Source organism: Pezoporus occidentalis, unplaced genomic scaffold (assembly GCF_034315485.1).
Source record: "Pezoporus occidentalis ecotype Australia unplaced genomic scaffold, CSIRO_AGI_Poc_V1 ctg20, whole genome shotgun sequence".
In the NCBI taxonomy this organism is placed as follows: domain Eukaryota; kingdom Metazoa; phylum Chordata; class Aves; order Psittaciformes; family Psittacidae; genus Pezoporus; species Pezoporus occidentalis.
The window spans coordinates 3959322-3987084 of NW_026913856.1; the positions used below are offsets into that span (position 1 = coordinate 3959322).

A 27763-nucleotide genomic window follows, 5' to 3' on the forward strand; every position below is an offset into this window, starting at 1 on the left:
CTTGGATTTTTTGTGCTTGATAGCTGTCATTGCTTTGGGTTTTTTTTATTGAGCAAAAAGGACAGTTGAGTGACCACTATATAATGTACACCTCAGAATATTTACAAACTCTGTGCAAGTGGTTAGACAGATGCAAATTAAGTACTGACGCAATGAGTCCATCTCCATTCATTTCTAACGTATACTTGCTTGCATGAGATATGAATTTGTGATAAGTGCTGAATATTAAGTAGGATATTTGGACATTAATATAATGTTCTTATATCACCACAGCATCTTGGCAAATTAGATTAAAACTGAAGGACACAGAACCTGATCCATCTTTAAATTCATGATGTGTGAAAGTTGTACTTCAGACAAGTGTTAGGCTAATTGCTTCCTTAGCTGGTGAGTTTACTAAGTTATAAACAGAAATATCTATCTTGGTGTGGTAAGTGGCTAGTAGGCAGGGAAGAAAGATAGCAAAGGCATTAATAGAGGTAGCATTTTCCATATATTCAAAATATTGTCAAAAGGTGCTATTGGATGCCTAGATTTTTCACGTTTCAGGACTTCTGTGCTCTGGCTAGTAATTAAATTAATTATTTATCCATTGTACACAGTCTTGAATTACTGTATGATTAGCTTGGGCACTTAAAAGCATAACAACACTTGAAAGCAAAATCCAAGCATAGATATTCCATAGCACGTCTTACAATCTAAATATTGCTCTTAGTCTAATCGAAGCAGCAAGAGTAGTCACAGCAGTTGATGGACTATTTTTCAAATTGATTTCAAAAATGTATTTAAGGGGATGATCTTCTACTCTAGATTACCTATTGATTTTTAATATGAAAAGCTCATTATATAAGCAGTAACTGCATATAAAAACCTAGCAAACCTTTGCATAAATCCTTTAATTGAATTTCCAGAGCCTGTGGTTCTACTTTTTTTTTTTAATTAAATCTATTTCTTTTTTTAAGTGTTACTGTGTAATTTGCATGCTGTGAAGTGGCCCTGTCCCAGATAAAGTGCCATTGATCCTTATTAAACCTCACCTCTGGGCTTGCTCAAAACTAACTGGAAAAATTAAAGTGTTCATGCTGCAATGCACTTATTGCTTGTGTGATAGGATTACGGAAAAAAAGAGTAACATTAATTTCCAAGAGAGAATTTATAATGCAAGATTTTATTTTTTTTTTTTCAATTTGATAATTAATAGCAAAATCATATCCTAAGTAGAAATTGTATTTCAGTCTGCATACTGCAGTAGTAATTAAGAAAGATAATGTATACCTGATATAAAACTGTGATGTTTTATATGGACACTCCTTTGGTATATTAATTTCTTTAAGTGTTCCAAACGATTATGGATTCAGCCCAACAGCTTAAATAGAGATTTGAGAGGGAACAAAATAAATCTGGAACATATGCAGTACCTTATATTAATAGATTTCATTTTATTTCTTGAGTTTATAATGTGAAAAATGGCAGTCTGAAAATATTCATGCTAACAATTTTGTATTAGAATTATCATGAGAAAGAAAAGTAAGTTGCAATACTATTTTCAAATTTTTTAGATGCCTATCATTTTTTATTTGAAAAGCAGTAAAGTCTGCTAAAGAAATATTCATAATCAATAAGAATACAAGGTATGGAATACATTAACAGAGTTATAAAAATGTTAGCAATATGACTCAAAATGAAAAACACAGCAAGTTATGTATGGTTTAAAGTGTAATCAATTTTGAAGTTGCGTATGAGGATATAAATGATAAACACAAGGAGTAGCATTTTTAGTAAAGGCTGTTGCAAAAAAAAAAAAGTACTGTATTTATGGTCTATTCCATTTGTTTTATAGATCATTAATGTAGAAAACAAACACAGTGTATTCATCTTCTTAGGCAGTTTAAAATTCCATTAAATGATATTTTTAAATGGAAATTTTGAGCTTATTTTATGTGCTGCTTTCTGCAAACACATGTACTGAAAGTGAATGTAAACTGCGTTTCCAGCAGAAGCTGATACCACAGGAATAATGTTCAGAGGTGTTTCAGGTAGGGGAAGCTAGTGGGTTTTTCCACTTTCAGCAAAGAGAACTGCTAAATCTGTTACTTTTAAGAAGAGGTGAATTGCATATTGTATTGCCTGTGATATATTACGCACAACTAGGTTGGAATTGTCAATTGTTGCACAACCTCATTCCACAGTGAAAATGTTTGTTTCAGAATGTCTTATCTGGAGAGCAATTGGTGCAATTTGATTTTTGCACTTTGCTTGGTTAATACAGAACCAGTTTAAATACTACTTTCTCACTGATCAGAGCCTAACCAATTTGTGTTTAACTGTATTAGCTACTTAAATGTATTATGTATTTGCTTTAAAGCTCCTACATTGCTTTTCTATAAGCACTGATTATTCCAAAATCAGCCTATTGGTCTGATTTCATGTACCCACTGAGATGGCAAATTAACATTAAATAAGTTGTATTTTACTCTTTTTTCAGTACCACTACCTAAAAGCAAAACAATAAAAGAAACCCCTCTTAAACTTGAAAAGTCCTGAATCATAGAATCATAGAATCTATGCAACTTGTGATATTGTGTAGGTATTTGTAATGAATTATCCAAAATATATGGGCAAACCCCATCAGTAAGACATATTATTGTTACGGTGAATTGTTCCTATGAGGTATCTAAGAAGAAACACAACTGAGACAAGCATTTTTATATCAGATGAAGACCAGATGCTTCTCTGGCTGTTTTGCAGTACTGTTACCATTCCTATACAAGAAATTTCATCACAGAGACAGCAGAGAAAGGTGATGAAGAACATGGTTTGTGGATCAAAGGAATGGACTGTGGTGTTTTGTGACTTGTGGAAGTTGACTCATGGCTTTGAATCTTTGGGTTTGAATATGTAAAATACCATGCTCCTCCCCTATGGCACAGCATTCCTAGGCTTGCACTGGGAATATCTTTCTTCACAGGGGCAGCTGAGTGACTCTTAAAAAAATATCTTAACTGCAGCAGTGCTTGCTTAAAAGGTAAAACAGACAACAAATGGGCTCGTGTGGCACAGAATTTCTTAAGAAAGACGTCCTGATTTCATTCTTTTCAGAAACCCCTTTTTTACTGACCTTTCTAAAATGGCGTGCAGTGTTCCTGAATGAACTTGATTTTTCTAGTGTTGTTTCCTGGAGGTAAAAGAGGAGGTAGGCAGAGGGAGGAGGTGAATTGGTCCTCTAGCAGCAATATGGGAGTTACTCAGAAAATCTATGCTGACCTGGAGCCTTATTAATAACTGAGCACGAAGCTAGGCTGGTATCATTTAGTTTACTTATGAGAGAATGGTGCACCACTGAACAAAGGTAGCTGGGAAGATCCATTCAGCAGAAGGGAGCGCAATCACAGCTGCAGCAGACCTGCTTCTTTCTTCTGCAGTGTTGCGGATTTTGCACTAAGGGCAGTTATTGTGTGGAGTTCCAGAGAGCAGTCTGCTTCCTCCCTCTCTGCTAGGGCAAGATCATCTTCAGCTTTGGGAAATTTAATTTCCATCAACAGGCAAGCACACAGCCAGTGCAAAGTATTTGCTCCAAATTTGAATCTTTATCATTATTTGTGTTCCTCCTCTATGCCATCGAGCAGGTTTCTTGTGGACTATTTCTCTGAACAGTTGTTGCAAGTACCATTTTGCTCCTTGAAACTCGTTTCTGTTTACCTTATGTACATCAGAGGCATTCAAAATTATGCTTTAGGAAGAAGGTTTTAAAATCCTTTCCTGGTTGTTTGTCGATGGATTTGTTGTAGTTTCCTCATACTCTTTAGTGGAGGAAGTAAGTGACACTGATCAGTGAAAGTGGACAGTAAGATTTATAATGTATTTGTGCTAGCTGATTGCCAACAGAACTGGCCTTTCCCAGCGGTGCTGTACGCATACTTGGAAAATCAATAGGGATTAGCCTATGACCCCCTTCACATACTTATACTGTGGTCTGCATTGCTTACCAATATTTCATCTGTTTCACTTAAATGCTGTTACTTACTCAATAATGTGTGGCTGTTCTTGCAAGCTACTAATTAATTTTTAAAATGCAGTATCACTTGAAACGGAGATAAAGCACACCTTTAGCATCAGAGTGAGTGCAGCCAGTGGCTTCGTTAGTGAATTTGCACTGGGTACCTTTAATTAAAAATCCTGCTTTGAAAGATTAAAGTTATACATTCTGATTAAAAACGTTCTGAATCAAGTGCAGAGACCTTTTTGTGGTGGTTGCCAACAAGCTAAATTGCTAGGTTTCACTAGGCACCTGCAGTACTGCCTGTGCCATTTACTGGCCCAGTTGGACTTTTCAGTATGTACAGTTGTACTTAGCACATGCATATAAGGAACTTATTTTTGGTGATATTTAGATAAATGTCTGTTTATTATTGCACTAGGATTTCTTTTGCACTAGGATTAACAGCTTCTGAAATGTGTTATGAGAAAACAAGGGATTTACTTTTGGTTGTTTAATTTTTGCCTTGGTTTGTTTGGATTTTGGTTTTGTTTTTAATTTTGCCTTAAAAATACTTGGTTTAAAGTTATTTCTTTTTTGTCTCATGTAAGTTGTGAAAGAAAATATTTTATGTTTATAAATAAATAGATTTCATTTATGTTGAGTCCAGGGAATAGTCTTGACAGTGTGTTCACATTATGTAAACCAGGTTTTATTTGAAACACTAAGTTGAAAACTGGAAGAATCAGGTATTTTTTTGCTCTGACTATTAGAAAAATATAGTTTTTAATGCAATATAAAATACTTATTTCAATTTCTACTTTACCATACAGTTTGCCAAAATCCAAAGGTAGTGGCCTAAAGCAGTTATTTTTGATGAGGTTGTTCTCCCAATAGAAGGATTTTAAAAATTCACAGTTTCTTATGCAAGTGTACCCTATTCCCTGGAGTTACTTATAGTTTCTTATTGATCTAGTAGCTGGTATTTGAATTGGTCGATGTACTCTGTAACTTGTTTAAGATACCGTACCTGAACTATTAGTTTAAATAATATATTCATAAATTGATTAATCATTACAGTAAGAGTTATTAGCCACATTTTTAGCTGTGCGCTATCCACAAATGATTCCTGGTATAATAATCATGCATACATAAACAGAGATTCATGTTTAAATTGCAGAACGCCTTATAGTAATTATACTGCTAGAAATAGTATGTTTCTACAAGAAGGAATCAACCTTTTTCTGCATGGGCAGCAAAACTCAGTGTGTTTGTTTAATGTGGATAAGTAATTGTAAATATCGATGTACTTATAAGCCATGTTATGGGAGCGAAGAAAGAAGGGAAGGAAAGATGTGGCTTTTGTTGGCAGAGGCAGATAGCTCTTAAGGTTTGATGTGTGTTTGGGTGTGACCAATTACTGGTGAGCTGAGCAAGGCATGCAGGAAGGCTTTAGACCTCCCGTAGTATGGGAAGGAGCCAGAGGAACTACCTAACCAATAGCTATTTATAAAACTATAGATAATTACAAAATATTACACATAAAGGTATGCAGCTGCTTCTTAGTCATTGCAGAAGAGTTTGGCTTGCATGCCTTCATTTGATGACATCTTGCTTTTGAAAAGTCTTGTGTTGCTATCAGCATACATATAGCATGTGCAATTGCTATAACTGGGGGGTAGTTACTGTGGCAGTTAAGCTTGGAGCTTGAGATTATTATGGGAAAGGAGGAAAGGCTTTGTATTCTCTCTTATAATCTAGATTTTAAAGTATATAATAGGAATGAGCTCCAAAAAGCAAAAGAGCAACCACCGTAATTTTCATAACAAAGATCCTAGCCTGGCTCACACAAGGAGTCAGCGTGAATATTTCTGGCCACCACAGTGTGCATGAAACACATCCAAAAGTTTTTGTTAAAAAAAGAAATGCTCTCCAAAAAAGGTTGGTGCGTGCAGAGGGAGCTAGAAAAATCTATTTAACCAAAAGCATCAGAACTCCCTTTCTTAGTAACGTTTGGGTTTACTTTACTAAATGGCACAGAGTCCCAACAGCTTTAAACAACTTTCATTTTGACTTAATCCTAAATTCTGTGAACAAATGTGAACACAGAGTACGTACACATGCACTCTTACCATCAAATTAATGTTATCAAATTACCAACTTAATGTTCTCTTTTAGTTAATAATCTGAGTGTAGTGGGGAAAATCACACACCTCACATTTAAGCTTTTTTCCTGCATAAACTATTGTCATGAGCCTTGGAATCATGTGTTTTGCAAATGAATAACTAGAGGAGCTTTTTCATATTTTAGTTTGAAAGCCATTTTGTTTCACCACATGCTTTTTCCACTTCATAAATTCTACTTTAAAACATGTAACAACCTGCTAAATTAATATATACTGTGTTCTTTCTTTAATGGGTAGGGGAACTTGTCTCACAGCAGTGCATTTGTTCAGCTCTGTTTTGAAAAAGTGCTGCCTGCCGTGTGAAGGACATCTGCTCACAAATGAATGATTGTGCTTTTGATTTGGAGCAGCACCTTCACTTTAAATGCTGGCTGCAGATGAAAGGAACAGATTGCTGTGGTGCTGCTTTTGTGAGGATTCCTCTACCCAGCATGTGGCTTCATACATTATGGAGAGAAAATCCACTTTATGCTACCACTCCTCACTGCACTTATTTTGCCAACCTTATTCAGAATGTCATCAAGGATCACTTTTCCACAAAGGAATAAAACCCCGGTTAGGAAGATTAAGCAGATACATTATTTACAGTGTTTAATTATCATTGTACAGGTTTATTAAACTTTGCGGTTACCTGGAAACCTAAGCAGGTGCTCGAAAAAAGTCTAATAAAGTTAAATAAAGAATGGTTTGTGTAAAATGAAATCTTTTTATGCGTGCCACGTTAATATAAATGTCCAGGGTTTTTTGGTTGTATGCCAAACTTGACTTGCATTTAATGTTGTGATTATTATTTTTTTCATAATCCATTCCTAGCTCAAGTCTTATTATGATAGGAGATCCCACAGAATTCTCTGCTGGGTTGAGCAGCAGCCCATTACGCTACTGAGTGTCCTAGATGATAAACAGATGTACAAGGTATGCTTGGTAAATCTCAAAAGATTCCTTTTTTTTGGTATTAAGGAATTTTGTAGCAAAACCTCCAGCTGTAGCACCACCATACATTTTGGAATTTTCTTTAAAGTTTATACTGATTAAATAGTTTACTTTGCTTCTTTTCACATAAATTGACATACTTGGTCTCTATTTAATCATAGAAGTGAGATTTTAATTTTTGTTAATTTTATTTTTTTTTAATTTAGCAGTAGAAGTCCTTTAGGAACAGCTTCCACATCTCTGTACGCTATTCACTAATATAAACTAATGAGCTCCATTAAAGATCTGCCCACATAGTTGCAAAGAACCACCTATTAATCTGTCATCTTTGAATACTCTGAGAAAATTAAGACCACCAAGCAACCATGAATTCGAAAATGAAAAAGGCAGTACCAAGCCTATTATATTCTAAGGATGAGTGCCAAATAGGTAGGAAGTCACTGGTGTTACTAAAGAGATGCAAACAAATCCCACTGGGATTTCAGTAAAATAGCCCAGAAGCATATCAGGGTGAGCATGGGCTGAAATCCTGGCTCTTCTGAGGTCAAAGGAGTTCTTGTATTTTTCCTGGTGTATAGTTAACTGTTTTAACAGGAAACTGGTGAGCAACTAAATGCACAAATAGTTGAACTACGTAGCAATAGTGGCTTGGATTAATTGTGGGTGATTACGTGGAAACTAGAAAAGACTGTTCAAATTTATCTGGTAGTACAATTCTGGGTTTAAATCACAATGTGATAAATGAGTTGTAAAAATTAATATCCATGATTCCTATTGTTTTGATTAAATTTGATTTATGCCAAACTAGTAGATACCTTATTCCTAGGTCTAACTCTAATATATATTTTGATGAAAATATTCATATTTGCTTGTCTGAAATCTGCTTAAGGGATATTTTGTATTATTGATTAAAACATCCTAAATATAGCATTGCATTTAAAAAAAAAAACAAACAACTGAGGTTTAGTTCTTCTTTTAAGGCTTTGTTTTTATAAATAAATAACCATAGTTATCAGAAGTATATTAATGTTTGATCACTTTTTGCAAGTCATCCTCTTGTTTGGAATTTGAAGGAAGGGAGGGTCAGCCTGTGAGCAGATTTTGGTGTATCTTTTGGGGGTTGGATGAGTTTTGGTGGTTTTGGTTTTTTTTTGTCATCAAACCACTTTTCATATACATGATTGATTTCACTATGACCAGCTCTGAAAAGGGTTACATGTCAACTTCACTAGTGTACTTGAACTGGCTGCTTCTTTATAGCTGCTCAAGATATCTCAGATATAATTAGTAAGCTAGCTGCTAATAGGGGTGGCATATTGTTGTTGAGAATAAAGAGTTTGTCATACTTGGGGCTATAGTTAGTTGGTGCTAATTTTTGTATTCCACTGGGTAAGCTTTGACAAAGACCTGTCATTTCCCAGATAAGCCATTCTTTTACGAGAACATCTGTTGAAAGAGGCAATTTAAAATCTCCTTAAAATCCAGGGCATAATTAACACTACAGGGATACAAATACTAGCTTTCTGGAAGCTATTCTATTTCGCTTTATCTTGTTGTTCAGTAACCTTTTCCAGTAGTTTGATTGTTAGGGTGTTTTTTTTTTCCCTTTTTTGTCACCTTTTTGCATTTAGCATACCATTCTATGTTCACAATAAGCATCTGAAGTAAACCAATAAAAATACAAACTATAGCCCATTGATGGTAACTGAAAAAGAGAGCATGTCCTGCAGCAGGGTGGTGTAGTTGTCTTCATATATAATAGGTTAAAGATGAAGGTCATTTGCATTTTTGGAAACCTCTTTATATCTCAATATTGAACCATTATCTTTTTAAGAGCTGTTTTTTGTTAAAGTTATTAAAAATTAATTGAAAGAATCAGAAGTTTCAACAAAGCAAATTGGAGTAAATAGAGTGATGTCTGCCACCTATGAAAATCTGAAATAAAAACCTGGTTATAAGTTTTGAATTTAACCAGCAGATAACGCTAAATAACTTAATGTTATTAACACTTCAGCAGTTTTCCTGTAGAAGAAAACAACAATCGCCTGCCTATTTATTTGGTTATAATATGGAAAACAGGTATGAAAGTCAGCCCTCACTGAAGCCAATAAAATACTAGCCAATAAAATATTATGCTTTGAGTGATCATCCTTAATTTTGGCATTTAGCTACTTCTGTCCCTTCCTTGATTGTAGGAAATATAGTGAGATTCTTGAAGCAGAATAAGAGTCCTTATTAATGCTCTTGCTTAATAAAAATGGCAAAAGTACTGCTGGATTACAGCAAGAAAATAATGTATCCCCAGTTTGGGTCTGAACATGTTTCAGAAATGGAATATGGATCATGAGTCATTTATGCCTATTTTAACATTTCTGTATGTCAGCCTGTTTTTGCTAAGTGTTCTTTTAATAATCTTGCTGATTATTAAAATTTAACTTTTTCTTACATGATTTGAAACTGTCTGACCACATGGCTCAAGGAAACCAATGCCTCTTAGGATACAGCTATGAAAATGGTGTAGTCTCAAATCTTGTATATTTAATTGAAGTGGCTATTGTACGGAGAAGGAGTATTCCCATTCCATACTGGAATTCCAGTACCCTATTTCTTTCTGGAAAATTGCAAAATTGTTCTTTATAGAGCTCAGGCATAAAAGCTGTCTGTTGCACTAATGTGGAAGATGTTTTCTTATTACATTGTCTCCATGCAAATAACAAATTAATGCAGCTTGTAGAGGAATCTAATCACTGTAATTCAGCATTCAGGGGAGCAAAAAATGATCGTGCTTGTCTTCACTCTTCCAAGAATGACACCAGATTTTAGGTTTTTAATGCATCGCCTATTTAGCTCATTAGTTTTAATACACAGGTTTTAAAGTCTTTCCTTCAACATTATCTTCAGAACAAGATGTTAAGCTCCCCAAGTCTGCAATCTCATATCAAGATATGGTTATGGCCTTGCAGTTATCCTTCTATTTTATGCCCAGTTTTGTCTTTATGCATCAATCTTCTATTGTATTTTGTCTTTGAGAGATTTAATTTATGCAGCGGGTCATTACAGCTTTCATTTGCCCATACAGAGGGACCCTGGGGATAAGAATGCATTAAAACCAACTGCCCCTGTGCCACCCAACCCAAACCTTTCTGGTGATTAGAAGTCTCAACTATGCTGCTGAACACCCTAATTTAAAAAACAAAATAATGTTAGTTTACTGAACTTCTCTTTCTTACCAAGGTCAGAAATCAGCTACTTCTTTCTGAAGAGGTCTTAAACTACTGTCAACCCTTACCTGTGCTAAAATTGGCTTCCTCTCCTTTTACACCTTCAAAATAATTTTAGAAATTCCCTCGAACTGCACTCTCTGATTGCATTCATTCTTTGGCCTTTCTGTTGCTTTTGAGCCTTTGCAATGTTTTAAGTGACAGCTGTCTTGTTTCACCCTGCTGTCCCTTTATGCACTTCTCTTAGATTCCAAAATGATTTAGGGTTAAAGTTACAGTGATCTGTTGGCTCTGAGAACACTGCAGTCGCCCTCCCGCATTGGTTTTCGTTACTTTTACCTGTTCTATCTTGAAACCCATTAAAAAATGTAAAATATGAAAGAAAAGAAAGTCTTTTTCACTGAGGCACCTAGTGCAAAAAGATGCAACTGTTTAATTGAATGGCTTTTGAATGTTTTTTATCAAGGAGTAGAAAATGGTCTGAAGGTCAGCTTGTTTTCAAATATGGATCTTTTTCAAATCCGAGAAATGCACAACTGGACTTAAATGAAAGGTACATTTGCTGTGTGTTTTCCTGAGTTTCATTTTTAATCCCCAATAGCCTGTTTTCCTGCCCCCTTTAGATACTGGCTGTTCAGCAAAGGAGGAGGAGGTTTAGCCATTCTTGTCAATTTGTCTTTTCTGAGATAAGAATGTGGGCTCATGTGACCTACTCCTACCCTGTGGCTATGTGACAAATGGAGTAAAATCAGTCTGTGAGGTCAGTGAGCTTCTTTTCCTTCACTGGTGGGTGGCTTTGTACATTGTTTGTATGCACAGTAGGTGGCACGAGTATTTAGTTATTCATTTTGTGTTTCAAAGTTATGCTGGTTCTTAATGTTCTTTCTAAGCTTTCTCTGTACCTTCATTTGCAATATGTAGTCTCTTGAGTTTCTGGAGTAGTTCAGTGGGCATCTTGAAGAAAACACTTGTGCTGTACATAATTTCTATTATTTGCTATGCTTCTACATCTTCTTTGGTGAGGAGCTCATAAAAGGATCCTCTACTATTCTTTCAAATGCTGTGTGTCCCTGGAGGACTATGAGGTGGGAATTGCCCATTCCTTTGCCTGACTTAAGCAGACAAAACTAGGAGAGAAATGGTGTTGATGAATGTTTTCATTTTCCACCCTTTCCTATTTGGCACATAGCTGTTTTGGCTAGGCTAATTCTGTCCCTCTCCTTTTCTAAAATGCTGTGATCTCCATAGATCACTCTCATTGAGACCCCTTTTTCTTTTGCCGCATTGTGTGTGTTCTTAGACTTGCCCATGTGATCTGGGTGCTACACTGAAAAGGGTAAGATAATCTTAGTGTTATTTCTGCTGTACATTATAGACAGTGAACAACTTCAGCTGGAGATACTTACTGCTTAGAAGGGTATATGTCATTGTCAAAACTTCCTCAGATCCAAAACTCTATGGAAGGTCAATACGTGAGTAGAAACGTGCATGTTCTAGCTGGGCAGAAACCACACAAGAAGTGGACTAATCAGGGAGTAACTCAAGAAGGAGTACTTTAGTGGCAAAGGGGTGTGATCGTCTTAGTCTTAACAGGGCTAACAGCGGAATTGTGGATGTACAGCTCCTCCTATGCTGTAATAATCATTTGAGAAAGCTGGCTCCCAAAACCTAGAAAGTAATGGTTCTTTGGAAATGCTAAGTGAAATAATGAATTTTGTTTTTTCCTAATTGTCGTGGTTTAAACCCTAGCCAGACAGCTTGTTCACTCACTCAGGAGGATCAAAAGAGTGCAACTCCCACGGGTTGAGACAAGAACAGTCCAGCAACCAATGTACAACACAAATCACCACCTTTACCACCAAGGACAACAATGATAAGAGAAATAACAAGGGAAGAGAATACAATACCACCGACCAAGAAACGAGTCCCACCCAGAAGCCCGTGTCCTTCCGGGTAACTCCCAGTTACCCCCAACCCTGGGCATGACGTGCTGTGGTATGGAATACTTCTTTGGCTAGCCTGGGTCAGGCACCCTCTCTCTGCTTCCTCCCGGCTTCCCCTCCTCCCTGGCAGAGCATGAGCCTCACAAAGTCCTTGGTCAGGGTAAACATCACTTAGCAAAAAATGAAAACATCAGTATCACCAGCACTGTTCCCAGGCTGGAAGTCAAAACACAGCACTGCACCAGCTACCACGAAGGAGAAACACGACTGCTACTGCTGAACCCAGGACACTAATATATATCTTCCCCAAAAGTGTTGTGATTGCCTATTTCACTGAATTAAAAAACAAACCAGCCAGCCAAAACCTGAAAGACAAACTCACTTAAAATTCATGGAGTTAATTGTTAAAACTTGATTAGTTGTTGGATTGCTTCAAGTAAAATTCTGAAAAACTTGAGGAAGCTTAGTATTTGAAGGCTATTATTGACTTTAACAGATTAAACAGCTGATGTGCTTTATGACAGAGCAGTTTATTAAACTGAGTATTCTGTGGAAAGAAAACCAGAAAGAGATGAAATGTTATCTTTAAGTTACTTGTTGTTGCTTTCTGATCTTTTTTTCAGAGCATTTTTTCCTTTTCGTAATGTTACATACAATTTACAATGCTTCTGCAATTTCCCTTCATTATCCTGAGGAGCCATTTTATTCCAGCTGTGTTACATTTACTTTATTATGGGCCTAAAATGCTAAAGTTACTCCTGGGTTAGTCAGCAGGGGAAGCTGACCTACAGCTAGTTAATGGCTTCCCTTGAGTCACCAGAATTTCCCAGTGCACAAGACTATGTATTAGCAATGCACTCTGTTCAATGTAATACATGTACATGTATTCCCATTATATGACAGCCTAATGTATGCCGGAAGGACCCAGAATAAACTGCCTCAAACAAGACAGTTTTTTTTCAGCATGGCACCCTAAAGTGAGTGTAAACTTAAATCCTTCCTTCATCATGAGGGATCCTGAAGTTAAAACTGGAATCACTAAATGATTTGTAATGTGTGTTTCAATATCCAGACGTTCATTAAAGTTTCAGTGCTGATCTATGAAAAAATACAGTTTATTAGTAATAAAAGCATTCTCACCTCCCATCTTCAAAGCACAGCACAAATGTTAACTTGGCTTCATTATGTTATATATATGAGTGTGTAAAATGATGTATGGGTGAATTATCTGTCACACACCAATTTTGAAAGGTGTTTGAGCTCTTTATGCCTCAGGGAGTGGCTTAAACAACATATTGTTCTTGGCTACTGATAACTGCATTCACTCCCATATGGGAATACATCGCTTCATGTGGAACTCTGTCTAAAAGCTTGAATCAGATAACTTTAATAGCAGTAGTGCTCCATTTCAGGAAATTCCCGATGTGACATTAGATTCCATTTTGCTGGCATACTTATACTAAAATAAAACTAATTGAAAGAATATGTTGTCCAAACCATGTTCGCAGTTGAAATCTTATTAGTTCAGTTATTGAAGGAGTATATATCCCAAGAGGGTTTAAACCATAAACATCTTTGTTTATTCTTTGTGGGTCAAGCTAATGCTTCATTTAAGAAACTGTGGGACACTCCTGATAAATACCTGCTTGACTCTCAGATTCACAGTCTAGTTTTAAGTTATTAGGCCAGATTATTCCAGTATGTTGTTAGCAGAAAAATACTTAATAAAAGTTAAATTTGAATAGAATTTATTTCAGACATCTGATTTTCAGACAACCTAAAAAAGTTGATTCAGAAGGGGCACTGTATATTTAAAATACAATAATTAACATATTGGTTATTTTTCGTAGAAACATAGAATCCCAGACTGGTTTGGGTTGGAAGGAACCTTAAAGCTCATCCAGTTCCAACCCCCTGCCATGGGCAGGCAAACCTTCCACTAGATCAGGTTGCTCCAAGCCCCATCCAACCTGGCATCCACATGCTATGGATCATATGTGCTCAGGGGTGTTATTTGGCCCACATCATGAGCAATGTGGCAGTGCCCGGTGTCATAGCGAGCAGCGACTGGTGCCACTCTGTAGCACAACCTAGGAGTTTTGGTTCATATCCACCCCACTGGTAGGCACAGCTGCAGGTACCAAGCAGAATCCTTACCTTGAATCAACTGATCAGTGAATATTGTAGCGGGTGCTACGAGGTGTTAGGTGGAATTATGGCTGGGTGACACTTTGCTGACAACACTTTTAAGGTTTGAGCCAAGTGTACTGTCTGGTGTTTAAGGAACACTTATTCAAGTTTTTGAACTTTTCCAAAGTTTTTGAACATTTTTTCAAGCTTATTCAAATTTTTTATTCAAAACTTATTCACTTCAATACTTAGGGAAGTGCAACATACTAGATCTTTCACAGTAAAAAAACCAACCAACCAAAAAATAAACAACCAAAATAAAAACCATAACCAAACAAATCTGGGTTGGAAAATGAAAATAAGATAATGCTTTATGTAGCACCTTTAAAATGTGAGTCTCAAAGACCTCTGTTGACACTTGACAAACTTCTCATTGATGCAAGCAGTAGTACTGTGCCCGCTGAGAGATGTGCCTACTGTGGGTGGGGTGTCCCCATGTTTCTGGTTGGTGCCTTTGCTGCTCTCAGAGCCAGCCTCTCCCTTTCTCACATGGGAGATTGTGCCACAGTTAAAAGTGATACACACTTGACTTTAATAGCAGTACTTGGCTGATTAGACAGCATGTTTTAAAACCGTTTGAGAACTCTGAAAATGAGTAATATTGTGGGAGATTTTTTTCACTACAGTTTGTAAATGTTTTGATCAATATTTATGTGGATTTTTTTTTTGTTTTATTTGCAATATTTTGCTTTATACTCAACAGCAAAGAACATAACTGAGTTTTAGTGATGAAACATCTGCAGTAAAACCTAATTATCATAGAATCATAGAATAGTTAGGTTTCGAAAGGACCTTAAGATCATCTAATTCCTAACCCCTGCCAAGGGCAGGGACACCTCACACTAAACCATGTCACCAAAGGCTCTACCCAATCCAACCTTGAACACTGCCAGGGATGGAGCATTCGCAGCCTCCTTGGGCAACCCATTCCAGTGCCTCACCACCCTAACAGGAAAGAATTTCTTCCTTATATCGAATCTAAACTTCCCCTGTTTAAGTTTTAACCCGTTACCCCTTCTCCTGTCACTACAGTCCCTAATGAAGAGTCCCTCCCCAGCATCCCTATAGGACCCCTTCAGATACTGGAAGGCTGCTATGAGGTCTCCACACAGCCTTCTCTTCTCCAGGATGAACAGCCCCAACTTTCTCAGCCTGTCTTCATACAGGAGGTGCTCCAGTCCCCTGATCATCCTCGTGGCCCTCCTCTGGTGTCGAGGATACCAGAACTGTACAGAATACTCCAAGTGAGGTCTCACGAGAGCAGAGGGGCAGGATCACCTCCTTCGACCTGCTGGTCACGCTCCTTTTGATGCAGCCCAGGATACGGTTGCTTTCTGGGCTGCGAGTGCACACTGAAGCTGGCTCATGTTCATTTTCTCATTGACCAGCACCCCCAAGTCCTTCTCCACACGGCTGCTCTGAATCTCTTCTCTGCCCAACCTGTGGTTGTGCCTGGGATTGCTCTGACCCAGGTGTAGGACCTTGCTCTTGTCATGGTTAAACTCCATGAGGCTGGCATCAGCCCACCTCACAAGCGTGTCAAGGTCCCTCTGGATGGCATTCCTTCCCTCCAGCGTATCAACCGAACCACACAGCTTGGTGTCATCGGCAAACTTGCTGAGAGTGCACTCAATCCCACTGTCCATGTCACCGACAAAGATGTTGAACAAGACTGGTCCTAACACCAACCCCTGAGGGACACCACTCGTTACTGGTCTCCGGCTGGACATTGAGCCTTTGACCACAACTGTTTGTGTGTGGCCATCCAGCCAGTTCTTTATCCACCAAGTGGTCCACCTATCAAATTGACATCTCTCCAATTTAATTTAATTCTTATTTTATTATTGCCTGGTGGAATACCACCAGCTTTTATGCAGTGATATAGCTGTCACTCTACATTTCAAGTTAATTGATTTCAGTTAGAACCTGAATTTCATATATGAACAATGGACACAAATAGAGAATACTACTTTGATTGAATAAATGGGGCCTGGGAGACTGAAGTGTCATGTAATCCTGTAATTTGTAGAATTGCCTCATATTACAAGCTTTCATTTTTCAGCTTTGTGCATTTTGTGTTGGGGTTCCAGCATAAGCAATAATCCAGACACATGGATATCCCATGTAAATCAGCTTGTTTGCTGCTGACATCTCCTACCTGGCAGTTTAGGATATAGCAAATCACACCCGAATAAAGCATCCTACAGTTTTTAATTACCGAGACTTTTTCAGCTGTCAGAATCGTTCACATTTCCTACAGTTTCTTTCTTCCTGTATTAGGATGTAATATTGTAGAAAAATGTTGTATTTTCTTTCTTCCATATTTTTTATATTTACCCTCTTGTTGCACCTACCTTTTATAAGTTTCAGATTTGTGATCTGTCCTCAGTGACCTTGTCTTCATTTCCTTCTCCCTCCATCTCTCCTAACCATTTACAGCAAACCACCCTCGTATTGGCATGGTAACCTCTCTAAATGTCTCGTTTACAAATCTTTAACTCTCCTAAACGCTTCCTAGTGAGGAAAATTGGCTTGCAAGCAATCTTGCCTTTACTGTGCTTAATAAGACACTGCATCTATTCATACTGCTTCTGAATATCTTTACTATAAAAGCTCCAAATTGTATATTGCAGAAATTGCGAATCATTGGTTCATCTCCAGTTTAGATCCTTAATTGCCAAGATATGTAGCCGTTATATAATTGTACAAGAGAATCCTGAGGAGCAGAAGTTGAAACAGATGTAAAGACATTCCCTGATTCTGTAGCTTGTCACTGATGCAGTTTGAACTCAGTTGCTAACATGAACTACCTCAGATATTTATAAATGTTAGATAAGAACACCACCAAATTAAATTCGAAAGAGAGGAAACTAAATGTTGCTTATCAAGGACTTGGGATCTTGTACAAGTTCATTACAAAAGTGAATTTTCCATCAAACAGATGTTTATTTTAATCCAGAAGTTTCTTTAGTAGAGATGTCCACCATTTGGAACAAAACCACTCCAAAGTGATTATGCCACCTTATTGCTTAGATATCCTCATATATTTCTTGTTATTCTAGTTGAGTACTACATTCAGACAGAGGTTGCCAATAAAGTTTATTGTAGGAGCTAAGTGTCAATATCTGTAGTACCCCCCGCCTAGGGTGCTTGTAATTAAAATGCCACAGATAGTCTGGGAGAAGCATGAAAATTTGATGGCAAATTGATTTCAGGTTCATCTTGAAATTTGTCCTCAGCTGGACTCAATACTGCTGGCAGACATTGGATGGCTTTTGTCAAAAGGGTTTGCTGGGATGAGACAGAGATGCCTTGATCTGAATATTAAATACAGTGCTCTGCTTATGACAGTTTGCTTACTGCTAACGTGTTCCTTTTTCATACACATTTTGTTGTGTGGGGAATGTTGTGGGCGACATCGCTCTATTTTACTTAAGAAAATATGTTGCTTACAAGTATTTCGGCGCACTAAAGACTAGACTTACAATATTAGCTTCAAACCTAAGCATACAGCTTCAAAACTTATGAATTTCATAGATAATCTAAAGATTAAGCTGAGCTGCACAAAGAAACGAAGTCTGATAAGGTAATAGGTAAAATTTGTGTAGTAATGGGGTTGGAGGTTGGAAATCCCATGTACAGTAATCTTTATCTAAGATAAATATGGTTGGTTGGTTGTTTTTTTTTTTTTCTCAGTTTAATTTATAGAGAATGTACTTGGAGCAAATATAAAATAACTTTTGTGCTGTCAAATTAGAATCTTATAGTAAGTCCTGTAAAGACTTTGATTTTCACAGATTTGTTAGCAGTAACTTTCTGCTTTAGGAGGTATTTGAAATAATCTTATGATGAGAACTGTTTATTTTAAAGTATTTTACAAAATCTGAAGAGTAGTCTGTCCACCAAATAACAAAAAGTGTTACTTATTTCAGATGTGTGCTGTGTTTCAGGAACACAACTTTGTTTTGTTAATGTTATTCCAGAAGTAATTCTGATTTTGTTTCAAAAAAAACCAACAATTTTGCCTGTTGTCGAGGCCCCACTATTAACTTAAAGTCTTTGCTTAGATTTTCATTCTTCAAAACCAGACCAGGCAACACTTGAGGATGCATGTGAGTTCAAGTGCTGCCCAAGTGCAGCCAGAAAAGGAGGGTGCTTAGAGAAGGTTATGCTCCAGAGCCACTGGGATAAGTGAGCTGCGTGGATAAGGAAGGTTACATGGAGCTCCATGGCGCTGAACTTCCCAAGGTATTTTCTTCTCTGCTACACCTATATAGGTGCAAACACAGCAGTGATAGTAATGCAGACATGACCATAAGTTTGGGGTTTGTTTTTCTTTAATGCCTCGATAAAGGCACTATCAGCTGAAGTGATAAGAAGGAGAAGATTTGAATGTTCCATCCCTGGCGGTGTTCAAGGCCAGGTTGGACAGAGCTTTGGGTGACATGGTTTAGTGGGAGGTGTCCCTGCCCATGGCAGGGGGGTTGGGACTAGCTGATCTTCAGGTTGTTTCCAACCCTAACTATTCTATGATTCTATGATTCTAAGATGAGAGTGGCAGAAACAGTGGGAAAGAAGTGAGAGGAGGAATATAGTAGAATAAGGGTCACTTCTGAGGATTGTTCATCTTCCACCTGTGGAAGAACTAAGTTAAGGCTTACCATGAGCTCCTGGCTGAGTCACCTATGTTTGAATTGGCATAGCATGTCAGTAATTTTTGTAGGAGTTTCTTCTGTCCTTTCCTTTCACCTCTTTATTGTGCCCGTATGTGGACAAATACTCAAGTGGTATAAAATATTGTTTTTATAACTTAAACACTGATCCCATCTCAACATTTCTCTGAATCTAAATAATGCAACCTTTTGCAAAAGTAAAAAAAAAAAAGTGATTTTGGACTTAGCTAGAGGTCTTCTGGTACTACTGCTATGGGAAATTAGCTAGTGTCATAACAAGGAAAATTAGACCTGGATAGTGTAAATTTAGCATTTTTCTTAATTTTGATTTTTAAAATACCTGCGGTGTTCACTCTAAGCATTTGATGCGCCGTTCTTCCTCTTCTCCTTCTCCTCCCTGCAATATTTAAAAATAAAATAATAATCAACTATTGCACTGGAAGAAGACTCTCTTAGGTGCCTGAGATCCAGACTGAAGTATCTGATCTCATTTCAAATGGTCAATTTATTTCCTCCTTTCCTGACACTGGTAAAATTGTGTTTTTATTTCCAGCTATGATAGATTTGTTCGCTTGGTAAATATTATATGGTACAGGAGTCTTTATTTTTTCATATAATCTTTGTTTACAAAGTCAATACAATCACTTGGAAAATATGTAGCAAACACTGCAGTATATTAGAATCTTGTGTATTGTGTTTGCTGTAGGTACAAATTCAATACAGCAACTCTCCAACAATTGACATGTCAAGTAATATATCAACTGCTGGTATATTACTTTTCGCTCATCCTATTACTACTTATCAAAACCAGCTCACCACCTCTTCTCATTAAGGACTATTGCTTCAGGATGCTGAGCAGACTCCAGTCTTGCTGATGTCCAGTGCAGATTCCCAGAAACTTTAGCAAAGCATTATAACTTTAGCATCCTTGTAACAGAACTGGATCCCAATTTATTAGCATGAAAATTACATAGAGACAACACAGAATTTGTAATGAACAAAATTAGTCTTTAAATTTTCTTGGAGGAAAACTAATTTAAATGAACAGTAAACAGTTCCCATACAAAAATTGTTTCCGACATAGAATAAATGTAAGTAAAAGTTACAGATTTTTAAGTAACTTTGCTGTTAACTTCTGCCTTTATACTTTTCCTGCATATGTGTTCTTGGCCTTTCCTCTGAATCATGAATTATCTTGTGTGCCATGCAAAATAGAAGAAAAAGGAGTTGTAAATTGAAGTAATACCAGGTGACCTTCTCTCTGTTCCTGACCCAGGCTCTGACCTGTTTGAGTGACTTTGTAGAAATGAATTTGTATTTTAGCTTCTCAGTTTTACTTATGTATGAGTGGAAGGCAACTCGGTTACACTTTTATATTTTATATAGTGTTTTTTGATTCATAGCTGAAAAGTGTCGTGTCCTTAATGGTACGATTAAAAACAAAGTTTTAACTTTTTTTTTTTTCCTAGACATCTTTCCCACCTGCTTGTTACTATGTTTGTCCGTTATATTCACCACTTAGATAGTGATATTAAGGTTTTTTCAAGGCGCAAAGGTTTGCCAGGTGAACTAATATAAAAACTGTGTTGAAAACCAGTTTTGGGTTGGGTTTGGTTTTTTTGTTTGTTTTTTGTTTTGTTCTTTGACTGCTGACAGGACTGTTTTATGCCTCCTTCTACTCAAAGAATTGCAAAACACAAGTACCAAAAGATGACATTTGTTTTTGAGTCTGAATGCAGGCCATATTTCATCTCGTCCAGTGTTATAGCACCTTTAGAATTCACTGAATCACAGAAGGATGATACTAACATCACATATTTATTAGAGGTAAAAATACCCTTATTTTTGTAAATGTCATTGTCCTCCTTTCTTCTTCAGAACTGACAGGGGAAGTGGTCTGGCAGTTCTCCACCAGACTTGATTAGTATCCATAGATTGATGGAATTTGACATTTTGAGTACTGAGTAGGTTTTCCTGCCATCAGACACAGTTGAACATGATTTCTTTGATGTCACATTTTCTAGAAGGTTATTTCTATTATTGATGGCTTTATTGTGTTAAAATTATTTTACTGGTTGTTCCAGGTTGGACACTTCCACCACCACCAAAGAAAGACCAGGATTTTGCAATATTTATTTGTTTAGAAGTTGTTGAGGATAACTGCTTTTTCCAAGTCAATCAAAATTATTTACATCAAAGCTTAGAAGAAAAGAAGGTGATATAATATTATATATAACGGTATTTAGGTTCTTTTTTTGAGCTGTCGCTTCTTTCCCAAGTATCTTTCAATTGCCTCCCTGTTCTTCATTCTAATTCCTCCCTCCTCTTTCAAACCCTATGAAAAAAATAGGAACAAAAATACCAAAAGACAGGATGGGATGGACATTTAATAACTGGCAGAATGAGCAGGTAATTATTTACTGTTTTACTACTATGATTAACTGATATATGGACATGAGACAGTAATAATTTGGAAGTTCACCTCTGTATGTCTCTGTGTTAGGTTTACAAAAGATTTTTTTTCATTTGTGGGCTGTTGTCCCCAATAAATGTTTGCATGCATCCTTATAATCACACGTGATTTTTTTTCTACAGAACAGCAATAATTAAGCTATCCAGTGCTCTTTGAACACGATCTCATTACTCAGTATACAATGTCATTACTTTGAGCCCCTCCCTGCCTTCAAGAGCTATTACATGACCTCCAGATCTCTCTTAGACTCCATGTATTACCATTAGAAGACATCCACACTGGGAATCACTCTGTTCCTGTTTTTGATTAATATTTCATCAGCCACGAGAGGAAATGGTATTCTTTAGCAACACTAATAAGTAACTGAGCAGATGAGATGCCCCTGCTGCTTTGAAAAAAGCAGTATGTAGAGGCTCTAAAAGAGCAGCTCTAGATATGACTTAAGATACTAAATGGAAAAAAAACCCAGAAGGTGCTGTCTACAGTGAACAGTCAGTAACAGTATCATCAGGAAACTAATAGTAGTAATGCCGTTGTTAGCAATAGGTTATCAAAAACATGGTGAAAATGTATCTTATTCAAATTGATGTTCAGAATATATTTTCACTGAAGTGATTCATTGACTTTAAATACATTTTAAAGAGAGTCAATGAAAACCACATGCAAAAGACAGTGAAAACTGATAGTTGTTAAATAAAGAAGTTGTTTAGAAGCTTTTTCAACTGCTAGTTGAAAACATCAGTCATTATACTATCAACAAATATTTCGTACTAGCACTTTAAATGCTTATTAGCCCCTCTAGAGTTATGAACTGAAGGAAACTGTTAGGTATATGAGCAGCTGTCTTTTCAGTACATAATGCACTTGATGAATCTCTTTGCTGTCTGTTTTGCTGGCTCAGACAGTAAAGACTTCATTTAAAGTTTTATTTCATTTTACTATATTTTCCTGGGTCACTTTTTTGGAAATGGAAGAGCTAAGTTTGAGAAACCCTGTCACATCACTGGTTCATAAAAAATTGCATTAGTCAACATGCTTAGGAAGAAACATGTACTTGTGATGAATTGCATTATATCAAAGCAAGTGAAGACACAAGAAAAAGATGTTAGACATCCAAGATTTGCTGTTTCTTCCCATTCCCCCAACAGGAATATAAACCTTTATGCTCTTATTGGAAAGAATATTATAGAGAATTCTTGTAGTAGAGTCATGATGTTGGTGTAGTGATTTAAGATCTCTGTCATCCAGTAATTATTTTGTTTTGAAACTCTATAAGAAATTTCCAGGTACCTGATGTTACTGTCTTTATATACTATTGCTGCAGTCCTTTGGGTATTTATAGCCAGGTATTACTTTTAAGGCTTAAATTATAAATGGTGAGAATTTATGTTGTCCCAAAACCGTAGAGGAGTATGATGTACAAAAGTAAATACATTAGTCCTGGTGGTTTCATGGACACTTCTGCCTAAGATGCCTGAGAATTTACTTGGTTTTTAACTCTACAGGCCTTAACAGAAGTTAAAAACAAGAAATACAAACTAATGGATTAACTCTCCAGTTGTATTAATTAAATAACATACATAAAATATAAAGAGTTATTAAAAAAACCCTAGGAATTACTTTATTCCCCAAAGTGAAAGAGATGTGTGTATGTGAGTGTGTATGGGGACTACTGTGTATCTTAATGCTAGGATTAATGCTAAAATGGACGTTATGAATTAATCATGGAATTTAATTTACCAGAATTATTTTTTTGGCATTGAGCCCCTGTAATTAGCATCTTAAACACAAGTGGTTTTGGTGATCTTCATGACAGTCAAAGCTAAACCTTCTGACATTAATTTCTGGAGAATTGTTTAATAGGCAAGAACTAATTTTGCAACTAGATTTAAAAATGAAATGGGTTCACTTAGTGTGATGGGTGATAATGGCCTCCTTGCTTGTAAGCTGGTCTCATTTCAGTAAGCTTGTTGGGTTTAACATTCACACAGAAAGCTTTGGACATTAATAAGGGCAAAAAGAAGGAAAGGGTTTGGTTTTCATTTTCTTCCAGGTGTTCTATATTCAAGTGGGATGTAACTTTGATTCAAAACCAATCATATCAGGTTAATCATCAGGTGACTTCCCTGCTTTGAAGCCAAGAGTTAGGTATGTTCCAGACTACATGTGTGAGCTCGGGTATCAACCAGCCTCCTAAAGCTAGGTTTGAAGCAGCAAATGAAGCTACCAGTCAACAGAGTATTTTGATCAGGTGGATCTCTTCATGTCATTAATTAAAATTATTTTAAAGACCAAAATATTCATTTAAAAAAACCACCACATGAACATTTGTGTCTTCGTAGAACTTTTTCACCCCTAAATATCTAGCCAAAGACAGAAATAATTTATATTACTACTGCCTAGCTTATATGAAGGCAGCGTTTTTTCGTCCTTTGGAATTTGCCAGCTGTGTGCAGTTGGCTACCACGAGCTAGAAACTGTTATTCCAGTGGCAACTAACAGCAAGTAGATATTTTCCCTTCCCCTTACTGTTAATAGAAAATAAAAGGATGACAGGTTTATCCAAGTGAGAAATCTTGGTTTTCCATTAATTTCCCTGGGGTTAATGCTACTTTGTATTATACAGGTGCTCCTGACTGGCCAGCAGCTGTGGGTCAAAATCTTGACCTTGCCACTCTTGATTTGCCTAAAAGGGAAAACAACTCGCTGGAGTACCTGACATGGTGGAAAGTGTTAGCCACTGCTGAGGGGGGCATAAGTGAGGTGTTAGCACAGTATCTCAAAAAGCAATCAAGGACAGGAGTTTGTAATTCTGACTGGAATTGCTTCCTCTGTGTTCTTTCCACTGAGATCCTAAAGTGTGTGTCCCTTACAAGCTTAGAGAGCTCTACCTGAATTACTCCCCTGACTGTGAGTACTAGCGTTTGTGCAGAGTGGAGCAAGGCTGTGGATGCCTAAATGGCACAGAGGCCTCTAGTGCTCAGCCATCCTTTTAACATTGCTTTGCTCTGTTGCTGCTTCTCTTCACTGAGCTAAGCTGTCTTTATTTTCAGCTGTTTGGAGGGTACTGACAGCGCAGAATGGTATGCTTTTCCTCTCTCTACCCGACTTCCCTCCTCCTTCAGCTAATTTTCCTTTTATTGTAGTAATTAGAAAAGGGCTTTGATCACAAATTCAGTCTTGCTCAGAGTTCAAAACCAGAATAACTTGTACTTGGATCTTGGGGATTAGTGTGCATCCCTCAGATATAAATGGTAAACAGCATTTCTTTACCCCACCTCACACAAGCATGCGAGAGCTCTGACTTGCAAGCCCTTACTCTGAGACTGCAGTGATTTCATTAGCCAAAAGTGTAATTACATTATGAGAAGAAAACAGCAGTCTCTGATTTCATGACCTTCTCTGTTTCCTCCCTAGTGTGCCATAATCTAGATAAGTCTAGATTTAGTTTTGGGTTTATTTATATATTTAAAAATAATGTGATCTCTTGCAGCCGTGAACTGGGTATGATGAAGAAAATTAATCAAGATAGCTCATGAGTTTAACGTTTGTGCTGCTTGTAAATAGAATCATTTATTTTTTCATTTTACTACATCTTAGGTATTATGTTTGTCACAGTTCCTGTAAGGAGAAGTAGCAAGAACTATAGACGGTAAAAGAATTATACATTTCATTCTTATGAGAGAGAATTGATTAGCTGTAGTTAATTGGTATTTTCTAAGTTGTAAATGCACTACCCTGTGGAGCTGCGCACCAGACTGTCACCAATGACTGTCAGGCTCCATGTGATAGTTATGGAGTATAATGCAAACAGTATATATGTACTATATTGCAGATACTTCCTCCTTTCCTTTAACAGTTTTAGAATGTTCTATTCCCTTTCATCAGAAAGACATTTTACAGCAAAATACATAAATACTTACTTTTTTTTTTTTTTGCCAAATCCTTACATATTGTAAGCAACATCAAATAAATGGTATTTTAAATACCATTTTCCTAGTTTCTATTGGAAGTGGATAATCTTAGAATTTACCCAAGAGGCGTCCAAATTATTTGTGTGTGAGTTAGCATTTGGACATCAACCTGGCATAATGACTATACTTCTTGAAAATAATGTTTAAACAGCAGGGTTTTTTTGTACCAAATTTAGCTTAGCTTTTGAAAAGTGCAGATCATCTATGGTTGAAACCAAAGTCTGTGGGAATTATTCCTAATTGCAAAATATTCAGTAACTGTTCTTGAAAGCTTCAAAATACATAACGGATTACTGTTAGCCGAATTCTAACACCATTATCGTACAGAACAGCTCTACTGACCAGCACTTGGTCAGTAGACCAGCTGTCTAAAATTGAAATTCTGTCTCAGATTTCTTTTTTTGTAAATGGATCTTTCTACAGTATGCATATGATTGGTGAAGGACAATCTTAGATTGCCTTATTCAAAAAATACATAAGTAAATGTAAAATTTTCAATATTCTAGTTCATACTTGTCTTGTGAAAAAGAAAATCCTGTCTGTTTGCATTCTAGAGAATTAGAAATCAGAGACAAGATAGTGCCCGGGCTTCCTATTAATTATTAATGAAAAGTACTATGCAAATACCAAAGCAAAAAAAGTTGGAATGTCTTTGTCCCTAACCTGCAGCTGAACTGCTTTTGGTTGTGATTGCCCGCCACTTGCAGACAAGGTTGATTTGGCCAGAACTTGGTTTGGACACTTCCCATGAAGACCTGAACATCTATTGCTTGTTGCCAAAGTGATTTTATCCAGACATAATGCTAGGTGCTGAATAAACCTAAACATGTATAGAACCAGTATTTTGGCTTCCTGCATTGGTTTTTACTTGTCTGTTTGTGAGAGCAGGGTTATCTTCTCTGTATCCTAATCAAGATCTTATTTTGGTTTATTGAATGTCACCTGTCAGTTTTTTCACTAAATTTTCAGCAGGAGAAGATAATCTTGATTTCAAAGGCCAGAGTTCATTGTTACTGAAACATTTTAAGCATCTATTTCCTTCTGCTCATTATAGACTACCACATTTGAGATAACAACTGGCTTGAAAAAGTGAGTTCGGGACTGCAGTCTGACAAGTAGAAGCGCTCCATCCAGGACAGGCTTTATGCTTTTTTGATGAAAAACAGGACCATTCTTGGTAGACGGTAATTTTTAGTTGATCTCACATGATGAGAAAATACAGATACTTCATGACCTATTCGTTTTTCAAAATTGAATTCATAAAGCACAGGTTCTTATATACCTGCTGTAGTTCCCAGGATTCATTAATCCATTAAAAACATTCTTTGTTTCATCTCCAAAGCAGTGCATTGACATGCAAGTGTGAACTTAAGTGTGTGCACCAATGCTATGACTGCACCATTGTAATGAAGATGAAATGACTGTAATGATGACCTTTCTGTGCCTTTGTCTATACCATGCCCTTCTCTTTAACTGAACACCTTTCAAATGAACATGTTCTGAACTCTTGAACTGTTCATTCTGTTCACTGAGCTTATTGCTCAATCTGCAGTTTATCATTATGTGTCTCCAAAGACTTTGTGTTTCCTTATATTTGACATCTAGATGGAATTTTTCATAACCCTTTACTAGTCATAAATTGGATTGTTAGGGGATTAAGTTAATCTTGTTTCTTTATAGTAGCTTGGATTTTTAAAGCCCTAATTTAGTGGGGTTTCTTTATTTGTTACTCTCCAATCTGCAAGAATGGAAAAAACCTTTACGCCGTAAGATTCTGTATGCTGAAGTTATTTATTTATGCTCATTTTGAAGTGAATCGTACCTAAGAGGTGCACTTGAAAAGTTGTTTTGTCATATTTTTCCCATATTACTATTTCTTCCTTTCTGTCTAAATAGCAGCTGCTGAAAACGACCCAAAGCAGAGCATCATCAGATAAGCAGCATGTCCGTGAATAGACTGTAGAAGAATGTGTATTTTTCTTGTTCCATTGGGAAGGGAAACAGGAAAAAATGACTTACCACTTGCAGAAAATTGTTAGGGTGTGTTAGTCATATCTTTGCTTTTGCTTACTTTATTAGGAGGTGCTCCTAACAATGTAGGTACTTTTTATTAATCAATTAACAGCTAGTGTTAAAAATGAAAGTAAGGAGACAAAACCCTACACATTTTTAAGAGTGCTTTGGAGCTTTTTAT

At 36.7% G+C, this 27763-nt stretch overlaps 1 protein-coding gene across 9 annotated transcripts in view; it reads left to right on the forward strand.

Annotated features, from left to right (window-relative positions):
• WWOX (WW domain containing oxidoreductase) overlaps positions 1-27763 on the forward strand; it is a 524801-nt gene that overhangs the window by 158740 nt on the left and 338298 nt on the right. Inside the window, exon 9 of one of the 9 annotated variants that reach the window (XM_062618289.1) lies at positions 10940-11065. The exons of the other annotated variants lie outside the window; for them this stretch is intronic. Within the exon in view, the coding sequence (XP_062474273.1) occupies positions 10940-11050 (111 nt within the window). The 3' untranslated portion in view covers positions 11051-11065. Of the gene's footprint in view, positions 1-10939; positions 11066-27763 lie in introns of those variants that run through there. 9 annotated transcript variants of the gene reach the window in all.